We start from the raw sequence: 23911 nt of genomic DNA on the forward strand, positions 1-23911 counted from the left end.
CCAAAGAAACGTAATTCGGGATGGGGCTACCGCTTCTTTTGCAACTCTCGAATATGAGTTTCACCAAGACTGCCGTCGATGTATCAAAGATGGTGATAAAAGGATCTGATTGCAGACAGTGTCGTATGTGGTAAACCTCGTCAAGAGAGGCATTTTTTTCTGACAAACACAAAAAGATGAAAGGTCATCACAGATTTCTCAAGAATAAAATTTGTAAAATAAAAAATAAAAATCCGACGAAGCCCCCCCAAATAGTGATCGAAACGCGCCATCACTTTCAGAGGCATTTCTCGTATAAAATATTCAGAGAAGCAAAAAAAAAAATAATAATAATGATAATAAAATAAAATGATATATTAAAAATGCTGATAAACTGAATATGTACTGAATCAAACTGTAATATATTAGTTTTTAACTAATGATGAAATATAACCCTTGTTTCAATCGTTACTACATACATATCTTGGTGTTTGACCATAAAGGCATTCCCATGGGCATGGTCATCGCTTCAATACAAGAGTTGAATGTCACTGTGATGGCTTTGCACCGGAACATAGTTCTCATCCTGAAATAACAAACTGCAGGTAAGCTTATTTGTGGGTCTTGAGTATATTAACAAGATTATCGCACAGCTTGCAATTACATGGGCCGCGAACCTATTTGGAAATAGGATGTTACCGTTGATATAAACCGTAAAACTGATAAATATTGATTATCAATTTTAAACAGTCCATTGAAAACGAAGGTCTTATTCGTCATAGAGTAATGAAAATAATTTAAAATTTTAATCGCATTGACGTCAAGAAAATCATACCCGCGGCATGATTCGGCTACGAATCGAGTCGGGTTTTGCCTTTACTCCAACCTCCGATCTTGGTGAATTTAGAAGTAAATACTTATCTTAAGTAGATGTGGATATACTATTTTTTTGTTTTAAGGCTCAATGATTGGGAGAGTTAACTCACGCCAAAATTTAACATTCAAAGAAATAATGAAAGTGCAACATTTAACTGACTATATTTTTACCAGCTTTTTAATGAGCGCGACTGTATCGATCATATCAATCTTTCAGAAATTTGCGTTTCGTAAGTGCGCTCCTGCAGGAGACTCTGTACGAGATGCTCCTGCTCGACCAACGCAAGAAACTCCACCGTCTCTCTGCTCTCTTCCTGGAGTCTTTCGCACATCGATGTGACTCGTGTGGAGGTGGAGAATTCTTGGCTGGACATCAGGAGACTGAGGAAGAGACTGAGCAAGAAGAAGGGGAAGGTGATGATAATAAGAGCGGAAAGGAATCATCAATTAACGGCGTGCCAAAAGATGAGCCCACAGGCGGCGACAAAGGAGGGGCTACTTCAAAGATCAGTACTGGTAATGATTGCTATCATCTTTTCTAAATTCAAAGTGTTATTCAAATCCTCGTTGTTATTCCTTGACAAAATATCTTTGAAGAAAGAAATGTACCTTGTCAGTATGCGGAAGCGTTTAGTCCTTTATAATAAACTATATCATAGTCATATAAACTCGATCATAGGCCATGTAGCGGGATTATATTTGATTCTGGGGGGGGGGGGGGCACTAACATTGACGAGTAGATACCATGTGCGACCAAAAAAACACGTAAAAAGGATGTCTTTTTCAAGATAGGGCACGTTACGTACGTAACGTAATAAGGGTGTAAAGAACACAAAAATAATGAAAAAGGGTATCTATTTTCGACAGGAAAGCTACGTGTTTAGGGTCAAATTTGCTAGGGTATAAAAAAATCAAGACTAAAATGTTTTATAAAGGATGTACTTTTTGCCCCAAGAGTCAACACTACGTGTTTAGAGTACGATTTGCGCGAGTGGGGCTGTACTAAACCCAATGATGTAGGTAAAGGTAAAAACGACGACCGACGTCCGTGACATAACAATTGAAATATCGCTGTACTTGTTTAGGGGTTCAATTCAGGGAATACTTGCCAATAGTATCGTTTTGTTTCCAATACTTGGTAAGGGTAGGGTTCCACACGCCAATACTTGTTAAGGGGCGCATTTTCAGAATATGGAAAATACGTGTTTAGGGTGCTTTTTAAGATCTCATGTTCGCGCATGGTATCCACTCGTCAATGGAAGTGGCCCCCTGGGGATTTGATTGCATCTAAACTTAAAGTGGATATTTATACATGTATATAAGCACGCTTGACAAACCTCGTCTGGGGAGGGAAAACATTTCGACAAAAAAAAAAACAGATACTAAGATGCTTAGTGGGAACATCAAAAAGTGTATTTGTGTAACGTTCTCAGAAAATGAAACATCGAAGAAAACCGAGACGACAGCCTTGAACGTCATCCAAGGGTTCCGAGGTCGAAACCAGTCAATGGTTCAACCCTTGTTAGAGAGCGAAGAGACAGAAAACAAAGATGGCGTTGATGATGAGAGGACAACGCATCATGTCGAGGAGGGAGATGAAGATGATTTCTCAGATGATGATGATGATGATGATCAGGGACTAAACAAGTTCGGTACCGGACGCCGTAACACCATCAGTCTCCGTAAGGGTTCGGTGGACAGTACTCTTAGCATTATAAGGTACAGATACCCTTCAGATTATGTTCATGATCGTGATGACTCTTAATTCACATTTTAGATTTTTGACGTAATGTGATACTGTTGAATGACTTTTTGGCTATTAATAATCACAGACTCTAACCATTTATCATTTCTTCAACCGTCTGCAACTCTGCAATAATGCCTTATAACTTGATTAACTTAATCAAACTGATATTTGATAAACTGTTTTCATTTGGGCTTGAATTATTCAATGAGACAATACTACAAATATAAGTACTTTTTACACTAACAATTTTTGTTTTTATCGTGTTTGAATAATTTAATTGTAATTAGGAAAAATCATATAGATATTGATTAGGTAATTACTCGGTTGCATAACATAAATCCCCAAAGAGATCTCTGAATTGATAAACATATCTATTTTGGCTTCCAGTTTTGATGAGAAAGATGAATCAAAGGACAAGAGTGTCAACCGGACACACCGGGCCAGCAAGCTTGGTATGGAGTTTGATAGTCTAGATCTCCGAGAATGCAGCTGTGCAGACGTTCTGAACTCCATCCTATCTCAGATAGTGAGACATTGGAGAGCAGCAGGCAACACTGCCAAGACCATCTATTATTTGCTAGAGGCTGGAGCTGCCGCAGTCGCTACAGGCAACAACATGCAGGTAAGTATGAGGTTAGATCTCTTTATTCAAGGGCAGGCGATTGTGGTGAAATCTTATTTTCTTAATTAGAAATAAAATATGTAATTAATCACCAAATCGTGCTGTAGGAGCGTCGCATAGAAAATGGATATGGGTTAAAGCAATGTAAAAATTTATTTATATAAAAATTGTCAACATGCGGCATTCAATGGTTTCCAAAGAATGTGAAAGTCTATTATCATTTGTTTTATAATTCCTATTTTGGAGAGGGGGGGGGGCAAATCTCAAATTTGGAGAAGAATGCCTGACTTAGGTGCAAACAACGTTGTTTTAAGATTCTAAGACAAAGTAATCATGCGAACTTTGCTATTTGGGTGAAATATTGGCTGGCTTTAGCATGTTTAGTGATATTTAACATTATGCACATCTTGAGTAGATCCCTTACATATACTGATATATGGCAGAACTTTTAACAATAAAATACGATGAAAACACGACTGTCAAATGTTCCCCTTTTTTTGTCCAAAATTCCATCAGAACTAAAAAAAAATGCAATGCTTTTAAACCTTCTCGGTCTTGACGAAAATTTGAAGAGCTCATGCACCATCATTTAGACTGGTGGACTGCATATTCGATATTTGCAGCTCTCGACAATCGTTAGTGGTCCTGTTTAAACGCATTCTTACACTTTCCCATTTTCTCCTTGTGTCATCCCATCTTTTATCACTCCCTTTTTCTAATCTCTTTTTTTTTTAATCATAGACATATTTTATAATAATTTTTACTTCTATCATGTCTAAGCTGTTTAAGTTCTATCTTTGCCTTGTCACCATAGGCTATGTCATATCTACACGAAGCCATGCACTTCATTAGTGAGCTTGATGAAGGCAAGAAACCATTAGCTGAAGATCCTAAAGAACCACATGAGATCATCATCAAGACACAAGAGAGAGCCATCATTGAGAGGATGATTGGACAGGTATAGCATTAAAAACAATCTCATTTATTTTATCAAGTAGTTTGAAATAGGGTTCTTGGAGGGAGAAAGTAGAAGTACAATATTCATAATCAGCAAAAAAGAAATGTTCATGTTTTTTTATATCAATAATGTATTTACCAATGGGCAGAAGAGCATATTTCGCAGTAGGTTAAAAAAAGTCCATTTTACATTCTAACACATTAGTTTCAGACGTGAGTAGGCCTATTGAATCCATAAATAGCATATTGACTGCTGTTCGAAAAAGAAGCCATTACATATCGTTCACAATGTGCGTGTAGTGGCGGAGATTTTGTTTAGTCCACAACAAGATAAAATCTACAAAGCCAATTAATTGTCCGGAAACTGAATTCTGTCCGTTTTATCGTTGGAGATAGTTCGACCACTAGCGTACCTAGGGGGGGGGGGCAGACTGCCCCCTGACGAGTCACAACTCATGCAGGGGACGTACCCCTGCCCCCCTGACGATTTTTTCTGGTACGAAATGTCCTTTATTTGTGGTTGAAGACTTTTTTTTTTTTTTTTTGCTTGCAAAATTTTTTCGCGGACGAAATATCCTCCAAAAAATTTGCCCCCCCCCCCTTTGGAAAATCCTGGGTACGCCGCTGAGTTCGACTGCGTCAAAAGTGTTGATCAAGTAGTCGTCTATGAATAGATTGCACAAGTTTGTTTACCCGTGGGTACAATTCTACAATACTTTCCCAAACCTGATTTAAAACAGACGATGTTTCGGATGGGTCGAGTAGAAGAATCTATACCTCACTTCTATCGAGCTTTGACCGTACTTCAGAATGAGCAACCACGTAGTAGGACTGGTGTATGGGCTAGTGTCATCAGGGCTGGTTTCAAGCAATTCATGCATCTCTCTTTCCCCACCAGACTCCACGGCAGAATCAGGTAATCATTTATTTAATTACAATTTCCCGATTCCTCATTATATCCTTTATTCCACCAACCGTCCACGTAAGCCCGTCACACGCTATATACGATCCAAATACGGCCCCGGAATACGGCCCTTTTTTCCTCAAACAAATTGCATTTTGCACTAAACATAAAGGTTAAAAAAAAAGGTGTGCTGTGTTCTTCGTCCATTCTTGAATTGATTATATATGCTGTCAGCGCTTGTTTCAAATTATACTCATTTCCGATTTGCAGTTTTTGTCTCACCTGCATAGCAGAGTGAGACTATAGGCGCCGCTTTTCCGACGGCGGCGTCAACACCAAATCTTAACCAAAGGTTAAGTTTTTTAAATGACAGCATAACTTAGAAAGTATATGAACCTAGTTCATGAAACTTGGCCATAAGGTTTATCAAGTATTACTGAACATCCTGCCTAAGTTTTATGTCACATGATCAAGGTCAAAGGTCATTTAGGGTCAATGAACTTAGACCATGTTGGGGGAATCAACATCAAAATCTTAACCTAAGGTTAAATTTTTGAAATGTCCTCATAACTTAGAAAATATAAGGACCTAGTTCATGAAACTTGGACATAAGGTTAATCACGTATTACTAAACATCCTGCATGAGTTTCACGTCACATGATCAAGGTAAAAGGTCATTTAGGGTCAATGAACTTTGGCCAAATTGGGGGTATCTGTTGAATTACCATCATAGCTTTTAAAGTTATGAATCTGATTCATGAAACTTGGACATAATAGTAATTAAGTATCACTGAACATCCTGTGTAAGTTTCAGGTCACATGATTAAGGTCAAAGGTCATTTAGGGTCAATCAACTTTGGCTAAATTGGGGGTATTTGTTGAATTACCATCATAACTTTGAAAGTATATTGGTCTAGTTCATAAAACTTGGACATTAGAGTAATCAAGTATCACTAAACATCCTGTGCACATTTCAGGTCACATGACCAAGGTCAAAGGTCAATGAACTTTGGCCATAATGGGGGTATCTATTGAATTACCATCATAACTTTGAAAGTTTATGGATCTGACTTATGAAACTTGGACATAAGAGTAATCAAGTATCACTGAACATCCTGTGCGCAATTTTCAGGTCACATGATCAAGATCAAAGGTCATGTAAGGTCAATGAACTTTGGCCATGTTGGGGGTATTTGTTGAATTACCATCATATCTCTGTAAGTGTATTGGTCTAGTTCATAAAACGTGGACATAAGAGTAACCAAGTATCACTGAATATCTTGTGCGAGTTTCAGGTCCCATGACCAATGTCAAAGGTCAATGGACATTGACCATGTTGGGGGTATTTGTTGAATTACCATCAGAACTCTGTAGGTATATTGGTCTAGTTCCTAAAACTTGAACATAAGAGTCGTCAAGTATCACTGACTATCTCAGAAGCGGATCTAGAGGGGGGGTTGGGGGGGTTGCAACCCCCCCAAAAAAAAAATCCGGGGACCATTTTTTAAAATCTTATCTTTTTTTTAAACTTGTAATTTTATTTTATTCTATTTCTATGTATTTATTTCATTTTTCACACACAGATTTTCAAAAATTTTCCCTACTGTGGGAGGGGGGACACCCCCCTCCCACACCCTCCCCCCTCGCTCGCTCCGCTCGCTTGGACTCGGTCGCTACGCTCCCTCGCATACCACCCCAACCCCCCCCTTTATAAAAAGCTGGATCCGCCCCTGTATCTCATGCGACTTTAAGGTCACATGACCAAAGTCAAAGGTCATTTAAGGTCATTGAACTTTGGCCATTTTAGAGGTAATTATTGGATTGCTGTCATAACTTTCAAAGTTTATAGATATAGTGTATAAAATGTGGATATAGGGGTAATCAAGTATCACTGACAAGTTTTAGGTCACATGATCAAGGTCAAATGTCAATGAACGTAGTATAATATCATTATATGAATGGTGTTTTTTGTGAATAATTATTCTCTAGTAGTTTTCAAAGTCAGCACTGCTGCTATATTGAATCGCGTGATGCAGGTGAGACCGCCACAGGCATTCCACTTGTTTATTGAGTACATCGATGAAGAAATTTACTTTATTTCCAGCATTTCTTAGATCTAACATGTTACTCTTAATACCATTGTTTTTCATGACTTTTTCTCATGATTTCACCTTCACCTCATTAGTTCCAGTAATTGGAATCGGTTTAACGAGCAAGCCAGATGTCTTTCTCACCTGTGGTACTTTCACCACAATAATCGTGACTTCATGCAGGCACTTTTGGCAGTATTACAGCAGATGAATAGATCAGAAGCAGCCAATAATGATCTCAGTGAGGTATCAAGTCCTTTTCACATAAAAAAAACACTTAATCAATCAGCATATTCAGTTACATTTTTAAATACAAATAATAAGCGAAATTGATGTATTATTCCCGCTATGAAGGTACTTTATGGCGCTTTCAAATAACAGGCAAAAACATACATGTACATAGCATATTTTACAATTTTAGAATTATTATTTTATAGCAAAAGAATACTCATCTAAACATTATTTTTGTCCATCTTTGATAACTTCAATCCTTAGCTGATTCGATGTTTGTTTTTATTTATCTCACAGGTTATTAGGTCATATAGCAACATGATGGAAACATGTCATTCCTACCACTGGAGAAAAATGGGACGACGCTATGAACAAATCGCTATGCAAAGGTATATAAAACCCTTTTTTCGGATTACCTTTTCTCTATTAGATGAAATATTTCATCTTAGATGATAAACATTTTTTTAAATTGAGATACTTGTCTTTTGTCTTGCATAAAGAAGACTCGCACTCATGAAGAAATTGCAAATGAACGATCACTTTATTCTCATATGTCAGAAGCGATACATAGGCACTGCTTTTCCGACGGTGGCAATGGCGGTGCCGTCGTCAACATTGAAAGGTTACGTTTTTGGAATGTCATAACTATAATGATTTATTTCATGAAACTCACCCATAAGGGTAATCAAGTAGCACTGATCATTTTGAATGAGTTCCAGGTCAGATAACTAAGGTCAAAGGTCATTTAGGGGTCAATGAATTTTGATCACGTGTTATCAACATTGAAATGTCATAGTCAAGATCTCTTTCATGAAACTTAGACAAACGGGCAATGAAGAAGGCCTGTCATTGATCACTTATCATAAATTTTAGGTAGCATTATCAAGGTCAAAGATCGTTTAGGGTCAATAAACTGACCATGTTGTGGTTTCATCATTAAAAAATTAACGAAGGTTTTGATTTATTTTTTAAAGATGAAATGGAAAGTATGGGTCCCAATCTCATAAAACTCAGATACTCGATATAGAGTAGGCCTATTGGCAAGAATGAAAATTTAGGTCACGGGTGAAGGTCAAAGATCATTTGAGGTCATTGAACTTAGTAGTTAATTATCAAATGATTTTTTTTTTAAGAACATTAATTTTTAGTCGTTTTCAAAGTGAGCACCCCTTCTCTTGAATCGCGTAAATAAAATAGTCCATGGAATATTCAATATTTATTACTTCCGGCAAATTCATCATGATTAACCTTTTTTCTTGATCGCTGAAAGGTATCTATTATTTTCCGTAAAGTTCGGTTTCGGCGAAGAATTTGAAATTCGAAACAGGTCAAACAACCCTGAGACACAAATTTCGACCAAATGCTTGAAGCATCACGCCATTTACAGATTCCGACTAGGATGAAGAATGGTCATCATATTTTGTAAAATAAAGTTTGTAATTCCTGCCAAAGAAGTTGATTTACAATCAACTAGATATTACATCTCTTGAACTGCCTTGGTCGACGTCAATCAGAACTACAACATTGGTTATTTCATTAAACGTTAAATCAACTCCTTATTACAATTCCGTGTCCTTCTGCCATTCTCAGCTGTAGTCTACAGCTAGAGTTACTTTATTTATGTCTATCATGGACAGAGCTACGCTTGTCGGGATTGTCCTTGTCTTAAAGGCGACCGCACACCTTACGATTGGTCTGCGACCCGATTTCAGAAAAAATGTAGTAGAATTTGATGCTAATATTAAGACTTGAAATATTTTACTGTGTAATGTTCTAATTCATCGTACGAATACCTATGTTCAATTCTGTGACTATGCTATCATCCTTCTTAGAATAAAAGCGAATTTAATATCTAGTCGTAATGACGTCATAGCAGTCGTACGATTGGCTACAATTTGAAACTAATTTGGCCTTTAATCCAAAATAAAGGCTTGCAATCTTTCAAAATGGTTATATTAGTATTCTTTCAATTAATTTTAACCTCAAATAAAATGATATGTTCCATTCACATTTTGAGGAAATGAGCAAAATGCGATTTGTTCAAAAATCGGATCGCGAACAGTCGTAAGGTGTGCGGTGGCCTTTATCAGATACCGGGCCTTTATATAACGAACAGACTCTCAGTCGCGTGCGACCTAGTCATGCTAGTCTAGATCTGTTCGACCTTGCCCCGCTTGCCAGGACAGATCTCTGTCGCCTGCGACCTCGCCTGACCTCAAGCTGAGGACAGATCTGTTTTGCAAAATTCCAGGGACTGCTCATCGGTGGCATGATTTCAGATTTTGTTGGATTGCGCCCACGTGTGCTCAGTGGGGGTATGTCAATTTAATTCAATTCAAATTTATTTTCATTCTTCAACATAATATAAATGAGTACAAGATAAATTGATTCAATTTAAACAAAAGCATGAACAAGATTCAACATTGAATAAATGATATACATATTCAATAAGTGATTCAAATATAGATTAACGTGCATGTCAATTTTAAATCAATATAATTAAATATAATTAAAATCAATATAAGTATATATCATGAGAAGAATGGAGGGGTCCACTAAAAAGCAAAGCTTGTAGAATGTGGACCCCTCAAAAACTTAGATACAAAGAATATTGAAATATACGTAAAGGAGTACATGCTGCCACCAGATGTGTCTTTGTGCCGGTCTCTGGATACTATCTGGGGTGGGTGGGTCAATTTGTGCCCGTTACTATTATTGCTCTTGTATTGTACATATGTTTATTATCATCATGTTTGATTCTTTTTTCTTTCTTTTTATTTTTTATTACCTTTGTATTTTTCTTGTGCCTATTATTGCCATTGTTATAACTTGTTATATTTCATCTATGCCCCCAGGAGGGACCGTCAAAGAAATAAAATCATTGTCATTGTCATTGCCGACAGAATGTCAGTCACAGTGGCAGCAGGGAAGTGAGAGGAACCTCCCACTTCTCTGGTGGCAGCATGGTCCACATTGACAGTAGGCCTACATAGCTCGAAGAGCGATATTTCAATTTAGTTGAAGTTAGTTTGTAGGTCTCGTATTCTAATATCGAATTTATAAAGCGCTAGAAAGGACTTGTTTTGAAATGCGGACACATAATCATCTTTATTTTGCAACCATTTGACGTAGTGGAAACATGTAGTTTCATACGGAGATAACGATGTTTGACTTCTCTCTTTCTCTCAAGGATGATTTACATTAAAGATAAAGTGCAACGTATGTGAAACTTCAGAGCCAGTTTGAGAGAGAGAAAGAGAAGTCAAAAACTAATTTGAGAATTTGGAGATTTATGCAGACGCATTGAGATGGCGAAAGGACAGTGTGTGAACTAACATACATTCCTAGTATTTGTGATACCCAACCCCTGTAACTTCATTTTAGTATCAAAGATGATAATCAGGACGTTTTTATTGCCGTTTTAGAAAAGCCGGTGGCATAAATGAATTGATTGGTGAATGATTTAGTTGATTGATTGATTGATTGATTGATTTTATTCGTCAAGAATATCACAGGAGATTACAATGAAATTGAGGAAAATACCTTGACAGGATAGCCCATGAAAGCCGAAAGGCTTATTTCCAATGGGGTCCTATAGTTAGTATAAAACATTAACATATTGTATCAAAAAATATAAACTACGACAAGTACTGGAATATTGGGGGGAAAAAATACATACAAACATATCCATCAGTCATATAATTTGCAAACATCTGAAGCAAACAATAATCTTCCTAATATGTGAGACAAGATTATATTTTAACATACCTTAATGTATACATTATCTACAATACTAGAAACCAACTGTACAAAATGTGTTATTTTACTGGTAATGCTGTTCTCGGGCAGCTTCCAGTTTTAGGTGATTTTTTAATGCACTCTTAAATTGACAAAATAATTTAACGGCTTTTATTTTATCAGGAAGAGCATTCCAAGATTGGATGCCATTAAAATAAAAAGTGTTTCCAATATGTCCTTCACGTTTTGGTAATACGAAATTAAAATTACTATTTCGAGTATCGTACCTATGGATATTTGATACCCGGGTGAAATGATTTGCTATATAATGATCTAATTTATCCGAATAGAATATTTTATGCACGTGGTGTAATACTAATTGTTGTGACCTGTGATCTACATGAAGCAATCCTGCCTTTTCAAGTTCATTATATCCGACATGTGCTCTTGGTCCTAAAACATTTATATATCTCACAATTTTATTTTGAATTATTCTTAGCTTTTTCTTATCCGTAACACCCAGACTACCGTACCAAGCCGCATTAGCATAGTCGAATAAACATTGTATTAACGCAAAGCATAAAATACGTCTAGACTTCATATTCAAACAGGTTTGATATCTATACAAAAATTTCAAGCGTGAATTAGCCTTTTTGGCGATTGAGTCTACCAAACCCATCCATGATAGGTTACTTGTTAAATTAATTCCCAAATATCTTACTGAATCTTTTCTTTCAATTACCTGATTATTATATGAAACCTTGAAATCGTGTGTATATCTTAACTTTCGTTTAGAACAAAATAAAATGCTTTCCGTTTTCCCAACGTGTAAACTAAGCTTGTTGTCAGACATCCATTCGATGCAATTAGCCAAATCAGCACTAAGTTTTTTATCAATTATCTTGGGATTTGTATCCGAATATAGCAAGACACTATCATCAGCATATAAAATTAATTTAGATTCGTTAATACAAGTACACATATCATTGATGTAAGACATAAAAAGAATGGGGCCTAAAATGCTTCCTTGAGGGACACCGCATTTAATAGGCAGTGAATCAGAAAGAACCGTCTGCATGGTAACTACCTGATGACGGTTAGATAAATATGATCTAAACCATGTCACACATGCAGAGTCTAAACCCATCACTTCTAATTTCTTTAAAAGTATGCTATGATTTACAGTATCAAAGGCTTTTTGTAAGTCTAGGAGAACCATTCCAACCATGCGCCCATGTGAAATTTCATTCCTGATAAAATCTGTTAAATGTATTAAACAAGTTTCAGTGGAATATCCGTTACGAAAGCCGGACTGAAATTTATATATTAGGTTGGTTTCTTGGAAGTATTTCTCCACTTGAGCATGAACAGATTTTTCCAAAATCTTCGACACTACACTTAATACACTTATTGGCCTATAATTACTAACGTCAGTTTTATCTTTCTTTTTATGTAGCGGGGTAACTTTTGCGAATTTCATATCATCAGGAAAGGTAGAAGACATAAGAGATAAAGTTGCTCATGATCAAATAAAAAGAAGTTGTAAAATCTATACAGTGCGTCCCAGAAAAAACGAAACCGAGATTTATCGATGATTTATCATATAACTTGATCACAAATACAATAGACAAGTGACCTACCATTGTAAAGCTTAGACTCTTTCGTCTGATATTACTTGAATTATTTCGCATTCACGCATGAGTGAGCAAAAACAATTTGAAGAAAGGAAATCAAAAACTCATTTGGCGGGGGGTATCTGAATTTCAAAAAGAAAATCACATGCCTAAAAAGCCCAATATCTGCTTTTTAATTTGATACCTTAATCACAGAAAATGGTCGAGAAGTAAAAAAGTTCTGTTCCCTTGAAACATTGTTTGTATTTCCATAATTTCATTAAATAAACGTGTTTTCACCGGTTTCCCACAGAAGCTATCGCACGGTTTACAAAAGACTTAATGCATGGCTGATCGTCAACAAAACGGTGTGTCGAGTGAGTCTGGACGCTAGCCTGTAAAACCTCTTCATTTTATGCAATTTTTGAAATTCAAGCCTTATTTCAAATAACCAGAACTTTGTTATTTCTTTACCATTTTCTGTAATTGTGGTATCAAATTAAAGAGCAGATATTGAACTTTTTAAAAATGTGATTTTCGTTTCGAAACCCAGATACAGCCCGCCAAGTGACTTTTTGGTATCCCCTTTTGAAATTGGTTTTGCTCATTCATGCGTGAATGAAAAATAATGTAAGTAGTTTCAGATGAAAGAGTAGATTCTAAGCTTTACAATGGTAGGTCACTTGTCTATTGTATTTGTGATTAAGTTATGATAAATCATCGCTTAATCTCGGTTTCGTTTTTTCTGGGACGCACTGTATAGGAGGGAAGAAAAAGAGGCATTCAAATTCACATCTTTTGCGATATGAATGCTCATTGTATGCAGAATGAAGTAAATGCACTACATGATTAATGTTCAGATATGAGAAATCACTCTTGAATTTCTAGATGCGTTTCATCTCCACGAGAAGTAGGAGCAGAAGAGCTAGCAGTTATCAGCCATCTGTACTGTGTTAGCATGAAAATACGACTCGCTCAGGGCAAGATTCAAGGTGCCATTGACACAGGTATGGAGGAAAAACATTTATGTATTGACATTGATTTTGTTCGTTTGGGGGGGGGGTACAATACAGCAGAATATGATAGACCTTAATGTACCCGACTAGCAAGAAATATGAGTAAGGAGTTATGAAAACGTGTGAAATAGAATCATTATACATTTTCCCCACCTGACTAAAGTAGTACCTTAAGTCTTGGGACCTGACTTACCCCCTTCAGTCCGATACAGAATATAAGATCGCGGGTAATTACTTTATCGAATACTTCGTAATCATATTGTTAATTCACTTTTAATAATATTCATAAATGTGTTATTTTCACTGCATTTGATTAACGTAACAACCTTGACCCCAAATTGGTGTTTGATGAGTAGAAATGCATTGAAGGAAATTGAAAAGAAAAATTACATGAAGACTATTTTATCAACTGCTAAATGAAAAGTTTTTTTTTTTTTGTTGTTGATAGGATACAGCGCTCTGAAAGTAGCTGAAAAGCTTCATGATAATGAGATGGCAATTCAAGTACTACCTACCCTTGTCAGAGCCCTGATGATTGCTGAAAGGTTTGATTGTATTCTCTTTGTTTGTATTTGTTTGTCTGTATCTGTAGCTTATGTTGAACAAATTAAAGGGTAACTTCTGGAAAGGATAATTTATAAAAGGACAGTTGCTTTCCTTAAGAAATATAGTATTATATGTGATAATCAATTCGGTTTTAGAAAAAAACATAATACAACTCATGCTATATTGACATTAATAAATAAAATATCTACTTCTTTTGACGATTCTGATCATACCGTATGGTTATTTCTCAAAAGCGTTTGATACAATAGATCATGAAATACTATTATGTAAGCTATCAAATTACGGTATCAGAGGGACAGCTTTACAATGGTTTAGGAGTCATCTTACTGATAGAATTCAGTTTGTTACAGTAAATGAATCAGAATCTCCAACAAGGCCAGTTTCCTGTGGAATTCCACAAGGTAGTATTCTTGGCCCTTTGCTATTTGTAATTTATGTTAATGATATGAAAAATTCATCTCATGTTCTCTCATTTATTCTCTTTGCTGATGATTGCAATATTTTCTTTACACATCATGATCCACATGTACTTGTGAGCACTATAAATGCAGAATTTAAAAAAGTAACAACTGGATTAAAGCCAACAAACTGTCATTGAATCTGCAAAAAACGAATTATATGCTTTTTAGTCATTCATTGAAACATCTACCGCATCAAATACTTTTAGATAATACTGAAATCAAAGAAGTGCAAACAACTAAATTCTTAGGTCTTACTATTGATAACAAATTTACGTGGAATGCTCATATCAACAATATTTGCAAAACTGTGGCAAGAAATATTGGAGTAATCAATAAGCTTAAAAACGTTCTTCCAGCACAGGCGCTATCCATGTTGTATTGTGCATTAATTCTACCATATCTTAATCATGGAATTCTGGCATGGGGTAATGCCTCTAAAACGAGACTCAATAAAGTCTTGCTACTTCAGAAAAAAGTACTGAGAATAATATGCAATATGTCCTTTAGAGCTCATGCAGATGAATTGTTTCGTCAGAAACGTATCCTTAAAGTCAATGACCTGTACCGCTTGCAACTATTCCAATTCATGTATCAGCTAGATAGAAATAGTGTACCTAATGTCCTACACAAGAAATTTATGAGAAACAATACTTTACAGTCATATATACGAGACAATCAAATGACTATCACTTACCCAAAAGTAGAACAGTATTTTCTAGCAAAACTGTATTTTTCACAGGACCAAAACTCTGGAATTCTCTGGACAGAGTAATAAAATAGGCAGCTAATCTGAACCGATTTAAATTACTCATCAAAAAAATTCTTCTGAATTCTTTACTTATCCACGGTAGTATTGATTATTTTAAAGTCAATATTTCATGTTGTATACAGTGTATATACATTTGTGTTTAATACAGTGTTTATATTTATATAATTTTATATAATTTTGCTGATTATTTTACTCTACTTATATCATATTACCCTTGTATAAAATTTTGATAGGGGGTCTACATTTTACAAGCTTTGCTTTTTAGTAGGCCCCTCCACTTTTTTTCATTTCATTGCTACGTTTCAATCCTGCATGTGTTATGCATTTTTTCATTGGGTCTACATTTTACAAGCTTTGCTTTTTAGTAGGCCCCTCCACTTTTTTTCATTTCATTGCTACGTTTCAATCCTGCATGTGTTATGCATTTTTTCATTGTAAAAAATTGTTTATTATAAGTGTACTTTGATGATTGTGGAATATGAATATATCAATAAATAAAAAAATAAAAATAAAAATAAACTTAATTTTAACAATGTCCTTGGCATTTGGATTTCCTATGGGGGCTGGTGCCTTTATTTGCTAGAGCTCCTGTGAGTACTGAGCTGACCGGGCTTGCCCCTTAAATTGTCGGTGTACTGAGCAGCAAGCAAGAGGGCACCAGGATGTAGCCAGGAATTCAAGTGGGTGATGCAAAACTGTATTTTAGTTTTTTTTTCTTCTTCATTTACATTTACATCTGTAGTTATATGTATTTATGTATATCCAAAGGAACTGCTGCTGCGCTAGCGCCATGAGCGTCTCTGGACGGTGAGTGCGCTGAATAAGAAAAATCACTGTTATAATTATTAATTTACAACTATCTCACAACAGATGTGTGGTAAGACACTTCACCATACTTCATGTTAAAGATATTACATTTTCCATAGTTTATCGCTTTTATCAGCGATTTTCTTTTTTTTATAAAATTCATGTTAAAACAATACAAAAAAACATTCTAATTCATACAACTTTTGTTTTGCATGGTAAAGCATGGGTTTTCCCAAATCGTTTGAAGTATGAGTTGTCAAAGATGTATTATAACAAAAGAATGCATTGAGTCTGTCTCATTTTTCACAGGGGGAATATTGGTAGATATTTATTTAGAATACAGTGTCCTACTTCTTCAACTCCAACTTCTAATTGTACTACTTTCTATACTACGCCACAGTAAAACACATTGTAATTAAGAAATATCTACAATGTGCCTTCAATGAATTTTCTTTAGAACGTCATCAGCAATTGAGAAACTCAAAAAGTTGGACTATGCCGCCGCTGAAGAAGAAGATGTACTCGGTAAGGGACTCTACAATAACGGATGCATAGATCTTGCTTTAGAGACAGGTATGATCATATTACGTAAAAATGACCATCTGATTATGATTTTTTTGCACGGTCAGCCCCCCCCCCCCCTCACTTTCAAAACTGTTCCGCGGGCCCTGTATTACACATCATATATAACTTAATCAAATGAATGCTAAAAATACAGATTCAATACCGATCTGGGGAGCGTTTCATGAAAGGACTTGTCGGACGTTTTATCCGACAAGTCCTGTTTTATCCGACAGTTACCATAGTAACAGTGCCTCACAGCCAATCAAAATCAAGGAAAGATGTCAGATCTGACAACTTGTCGGACAAAAATCTTGATGAAACGCTCCCCTGGGGCCCGTTTCATAAAGGACTTACTACTGTTGTAACTTTGCCATTATTGCAACTACCATGGTAACATGGATCAGAAGCCAATCACAATGAAGGTTTCCATGTTAGTTGCCATAATGGCAAAGTTACAACAGTTGCAAGTCCTGCCGGGCCCCAGATACGTAGTCGCTCTTGTCGGAACATCTGTATGTTCACGTGAAAATGCACATAATCGTTTAGGGGACGGAAAAAATCACTTGAAACATTGTCCATCCATATTAGGTCCATTGAAGAAACCTGAAGACGTATATCTCCGGCCTAGCAAAAACCCAATCGACTGGCTCCATGCATAGAGCTATTATGCTTCATGCCACAAATCTGGTTTGAACCCGATTTCAAGCCAGTGTCGAGTTGTCTGTGCATTCGACGTAAAAAGGGGGCGTAAAAAAGCAAAAGTAGGAGATTTGTGCGACGCAAGTATTTTCTCATTAATTCGCATATCGGTGTACATGGAGACTAGTGTCATTGTTCAGTATGCCCTTCTAATTTATTTCATGATTTATTTGTTGTATTTCACACCATTTTAGTTATCTTTCCTTTGAAACGTTGTAAACCGTCTTTGAACAGTGTAATTAAAAATCTTAATTTGTAAATCTTTGTTCATGAAGGCAAGGGGAAATACTATCTAATAAATCATCATATTATGTAAGTCAAATCAAAGTTGGTAGATGTGTGACGTTTTCTGTTTTTCATGGGTATGTGAGTTTTTTGTCTCACCTGCATAGCAGAGTGAGACTATAGGCGCCGCTTTTCCGACGGCGACGGCGGCGGCGGCGTCAACACCAAATCTTAACCTGAGGTTAAGTTTTTGAAATGACAGCATAACTTAGAAAGTATATGGACCTAGTTCATGAAACTTGGCCATAAGGTTAATCAAGTATTACTGAACATCCTGCCTGAGTTTCATGTCACATGACCGAGGTCAAAGGTCATTTAGGGTCAATGAACTTAGACCATGTTGGGGGAATCAACATCAAAATCTTAACCTAAGGTTAAGTTTTTGAAATGTCATCATAACTTAGAAAATATATGGACCTAGTTAATGAAACTTATACATAAGGTTAATCAAGTATCACTAAACATCCTGCATGAGTTTCACATCACATGACCAAGGTCAAAGGTCATTTAGGGTCAATGAACTTTGGCCGAATTGGGGGTATCTGTTGAATTACCATCATAACTTTGAAAGTTTATGGATCTGATTCATGAAACTTGGACATAATAGTAATCAAGTATTACTGAACATCCTGTGCAAGTTTCAGGTCACATGATCAAGGTCAAAGGTCATTTAGGGTCAATGAACGTTGGCCACGTTGGGGTTTTTTGTTGAATTGCCATCATATCTCTATAAGTGTATTGGTCTAGTTCATAAAACGTGGAAATAAGAGTAACCAAGTATCACTGAACTTGTGCGAGTTATAGTAGTTTTCAAAATCAGCACTGCTGCTATATTGAATCGCGTGATGCAGGTGAGACGGCCAGAGGCATTCTACTTGTTTTCCATTAATTCCAGGTGTATCTTTAGAGAGTCATGACGCTCTCACTCAGTTCTGTCGACATGCAGCCAGTGATTCAGCTTTCTCCATCAATACTGTACCACGGTTCCATCTCATGGCTTGCCTGGCTGTATGGTAAATCATTCCTCTTCCATTATTCTCCACACTATGCACAACTTTATAATCCCCTCAGTATTATATTCATCTCATCTTTGAAGTGATATAGGTCGGTTCCGTTCCAATCCTGGTTCTTTACCAGTTTACATTGAAATCTCGTCCTTTTATGTTGCTTCTCATTACCAACTTCCCCGTCTTCTGTTTTTTTTTTTACCATTCACACTCTTGTAACACCCAATCAACCATTCAATGGAAAGCTTATTAATCTTATGTATAGTATCAAAAGACCCAGTGTAGTATTCTCAAATTACTTTTACGTTTTGTGATTTCTGAATTTTCTCTCTCCGACGGTCATAGGCAACAGTCTTCTTTTATTATTTTTTTTTTTATTTGAGATCACGATGAAAGGAAAGAAGCATGAAATGTTTGCATTGGAAATAAGTAAATGGCTTATTTCAGTAAGTAAAATTCAAAATATCCATGAGCATATTTGGATTTTTTCTTTTAACCAATGACATCAGGTGTGCTCGTCAGGGTCGATACGAGATGACCAATGAGTGGTTGGTTTCAATGGAAGTTCTGATTCCTGTTCATCCAACCTGCTTCCTTGCCATAGATGGTCTTCTTAAGCTAGCCGAATGTCACCTTATCAACTACTACAACTGCTTCAAGAGTGCCTACCAAAGTACTAGAGAAAGATCTCGTGTTAAAGCAAAAGAGGTAAAAACCGTAATTTTCTTTTTTGTATAAAAAAAATATTTTCTGTGTAAGTCAAGACAAATTAACAGACTGCATCATTAATTCCGTTGTGTATCAGATTCTTGATCATCTGAAAGCTGAGATGAAGCTCTTTCCAGTCTTCCTCCCTCGGTTACTGCACATGAAGGCTTACTACGCCATGCTATTAGGTAACAGAAGGCTAGCTAAGAAGCTCCTCACCAAGTGTCTGAAGGAAAGCGAGAAGATGAGCAACCTGATGGAGCAGAAGTGGGCTCAACAGAGTTGGGATTCTTGGGCTGACACGACTGAAGAGAATGTAAAGAGACAGGAAGGATTGTGGCTGGCTAGGTCTGCAGATGATTCCACCGGTAAAGGAGGTGCATCTGATATTGAACCGGTCAAGTTTCTCTTGCCTTTCTCTCGACCAGAAGCAAATTGATTGACGATCTTTAGGGCGTTTCATAAAGAATATATACAAGTGTGGTGATTATATGATTATAGGGCTCATCACACAATCATATTATATCAAAGTTTCTATGATACTTATAGTTACCATCACACTATAATCAAATCAATGTGTCTATGGTAGTTGCCACACACACTTATCAAATTCTATATATCATGGTTACCACACTGGCTGAGTTACCATAATCATAATTTCTTTATGAAACGAGACCCCGATCCCTACACCTTTTTATCAAAGGCGGTGCTTGCTGACTCTTCATTCCTTATGGTTAACTGTGATTTAGTTCTAATAAGTGGTTGTCCAGTGACATCCATATCAATTTAATAAAATTTAAACAGTTAATTGACGTATTTTACATTGGTTCAGAGACTTTTGCAGTGTTATTTTATGCTTAGATTTGTCAAATTGTTGTGTTTGAATTTGAATCGTTGCTGGAAACGTTACTGGAAAATAGTTACGTCTTGATGTCAAAATGATTGCACAATCTGAATGGTTGGTCTTTGAATGATTCACTAAACAATATGGTTGTTAAGGCTTGCGGCCTCATGTTTTGATAATTATAATTTTAGGTTTTATAATGAGAATGCAGGAATTTGTTATATGTATGAAATGGATGCAGTCCTAAAACTCTTTCCATCGCATTGTAAATATAGTCGCTTTCCGAATTGTAAGATTGTTATTAAAGTATTTATGAAGTTCAAATTCCAAGATAATTTTCAGGCATTTTGAATTTCTTTTATTGCATTATTGTAATGTATAAAATTGTATAGTAAATCTCTAAGATTTTTAATCAAATTATATTACTCAAGGATAATCTTAGAGTATGATTAATTTATTACTAGAATGATATATCATGGAATACAAGCCATGAATATTGGACTGCGAAAGAAAAAAAACGAGTATTACATCGAGAGCTATAAATAAATCTTTGAAAAAATTAAGTGCGTGCATACGTCAACAAAGGTCGTCAATGTGAAAAGGGGATGGACGTTGATTGTAGGCGTTTGAATGATTCTTTTCTTGAAGGAGATGTTGCATATTCAGCAAAGTGAAATTTGAGCATTTTGAGTACAACAGTTTTAGGTTTTGGTCTTGAGTTACATAACGCGTACATGATTTGGGAAACACCTTTTCCAAACACGAAACACTAATTTCAATCATCCCAAATATAGAATATTATTTTCTGGGAGAATAATTTTGCAGAGGCGAAATCACAAAGTGTAATTTAAAAAATGTATTCATCAACATTTTTGAAGTGACACGAAAGCTATGTCTTACACACCCTTTTACTCGGCACACAATCACTGCAATAATTGTGTTAGTATTACTAGGCCTATCATTTCCCATTATGCTCAGTTTGTCTGAATACTGTGGACATGTTTTTGCAAAACAAATATTTCTTTCTTAGTCAGTTACTGTCAATTTCTAATTCGGTAGCAAACATTCCAAAGTTACGTTCCAGAGAGTGTTTCATAACGCAGTTCATAATTTATGAATTAAGAATTAAACGACCTACTACATAAAGTACTAATGTCTGAGCCCAATCTTTCAATCCAATTTATTTACATTCTCAATAAGAGCATAGAAAACATGCACAAGATATATTAGTAAAACTTTGTCACAACATCCAAATAACATATTTATGAGAATGAGGGGCCAACAAAAAAGAGCAAATAGCCTTATGGAACGTTTACCCAACATCTAAGACAAAAATAATAACTGCTGATGTTATAACCTGTTTACTGATTTTATGACAAAATTTCACTACATGTCACCCGATTTCATTAAACATGTGGAAAAGAGCATACTTTTGCATTAGAGTTTGTTTACAATGCGAATATTGATCAACATCTTATTTAAACTTCAAAGAATACTACTATAAGCTACTATAAGTGATTAAGATATTTTGTTTTTAATATTCCATTCGATCACATGGTCCTTTATAACTTTACACACAGCTTCATGAAACACCCTTATAGTGACAATCACAAGTGACACTGATTTAAAACCAATTAATCTCTTTGTATTTGAAGAGAGGGAGCGGGAAGATTTTGGCTTGTAAATACATTGTCATGTATGTGAAATAATTTCTTAGGCCTGAATCACATGTGGAATCGATATTCTTGAAATTCTAGGAGTTGTAGATTTTGTGCATTGTTTAAATATGTATGTTAAGAGTGTGTTTCCAAGTCTAATTATCTATTAAAAAAGAAAAAAAAAACATCATTCCATATTTATTAAAAAGCTTTTTATTTTGAATTTAATCGTTCACACTGCAGTATTCATTCATGCATACTATATTTCTGTCTTAGTAGACAGTTACGATGACTCTAATGTAAAATAAAATTATGCTAAATTTTCATGTTGATTGTTTATCTGTTAATTACTGTATCATGCATTCGTGCTGTTTGTATTCTATTGCTATAGAACAATTTTCCCTGTTCGACATTTAAATATGAATTGAATTCAGATTTAATACCATTGCAAGCATGTACATAGATTTTACATGTTAACCGTTTTTTCATTAAACTCTATATTGATTTTTTTTTTTCATGAAAAAATCCCAGAACTTTCTGCATTAAATTTCAGAGGAAAACTTAAGCGGTTATATGATGTTCAAATATGTCTCCTTTGTTTATCACACTCTATTAGTAATACAAGACAATCTTGACAAAATAGTATTTGACGGTGGAGGGCGGTGGGACGTCTTCCAATGCGGCGATATGCAAAATGAGGGTCGCATTTTTAAAGGACATTTCGGTACCCCGTTGCATTAAAGTATAAAATATTAAAGGAAAATGAAACCTTTGGAACAAGATAGCTCGTAGGAAAACAGAAAAATCAAAGAAATAGATCAATGAAAGTTTGAGAAAAATTGAATAAATAGTTATGAGCATTTGAAGTTTAGATCATTATTGTAATGTAGATCCTCTGATTGGCAACGAGACAAAGATGTGTAATATCACTTGCGAACATCTCTCCCACTAATGTTGTATATCACATCTACCAGTATATCATGTATTTTTTTTTTCTATAGGAGGGCATGAAATACAGATTTTAAAAGAATACCTTGTGAATAGAGAATTTGTATCACCATAAGAAAGAGCAAAACAGACATATTTGGGGTATTTTATAGTCCAATGAAGGGAAAGTTGTTCACATGTGACATTATACATCTTTGTCGCATTGCCACAATGGGAGGATCTTCATTGCATTGGTCATGTTGGTGATCGCAATATTCAATACTTTCTCATAATATTTGTCTGATTTTTCTCAAACTTACTTGGATCTTATTCTTGGATTTTTTCTGTTTCCACACAAAGCCCACTTGTTCCAAAGGTTTCATTCCCCTTTAAAATAACTTCGCCATCCAGTGGTATCCCCAATGAAATCCTGCTCATTATGTATTAGTTGTCATTGTATGACTAAGTTATAGGTCATTAGTTCTGTCTCCTATCGATTATTGCATTATTGCTTCTTTCTACAATCCACTCTAAAATCAATTAATTCGTATTCAAAATTGGGCAGCACGATTAATTTTACAGGTTTCTCGAGATCATCCTTCCCAGTCACTCTTTAATTCACTGGCTTCTATTGAAACAGAGAATTAAATTACTCTTGACCGTCTACAAAACACTGAACAAACAGGCTCCAGTCGCGTCGGCCGGTTACCCTCTTCGTCTCACATTATTTATGTACATTAGCCGGTGATGTAACTTTTTACTATACATGTTTCAGCTTCAAAATACTGGAATGATTTGCCATTTATAATAAGACAGTCTCCATCAAAAACCCATCTATTTGT

The 23911-nt window shown here is 35.7% G+C and overlaps 1 protein-coding gene across 1 annotated transcript in view; it reads left to right on the top strand.

Moving 5' to 3' along the window:
* LOC129265548 (adenylate cyclase type 10-like) overlaps positions 1-22713 on the top strand; it is a 62605-nt gene extending 39892 nt beyond the window's left edge. The window contains exons 22-35 of the mRNA XM_064101868.1: positions 483-584; positions 1073-1371; positions 2289-2574; positions 2990-3224; positions 4039-4182; positions 4922-5097; positions 7271-7421; positions 7704-7795; positions 13646-13764; positions 14222-14318; positions 16835-16950; positions 18821-18938; positions 19442-19640; positions 19738-22713. Coding sequence (XP_063957938.1) covers positions 483-584; positions 1073-1371; positions 2289-2574; positions 2990-3224; positions 4039-4182; positions 4922-5097; positions 7271-7421; positions 7704-7795; positions 13646-13764; positions 14222-14318; positions 16835-16950; positions 18821-18938; positions 19442-19640; positions 19738-20079 — 2476 coding nt within the window. The 3' untranslated portion in view covers positions 20080-22713. The remainder of the gene's footprint in view (positions 1-482; positions 585-1072; positions 1372-2288; positions 2575-2989; positions 3225-4038; positions 4183-4921; positions 5098-7270; positions 7422-7703; positions 7796-13645; positions 13765-14221; positions 14319-16834; positions 16951-18820; positions 18939-19441; positions 19641-19737) is intronic.
* Positions 22714-23911: the final 1198 nt, after the last annotated feature.

The sequence above is a fragment of the Lytechinus pictus genome, chromosome 7, assembly GCF_037042905.1.
Source record: "Lytechinus pictus isolate F3 Inbred chromosome 7, Lp3.0, whole genome shotgun sequence".
Lineage (NCBI taxonomy): Eukaryota > Metazoa > Echinodermata > Echinoidea > Temnopleuroida > Toxopneustidae > Lytechinus > Lytechinus pictus.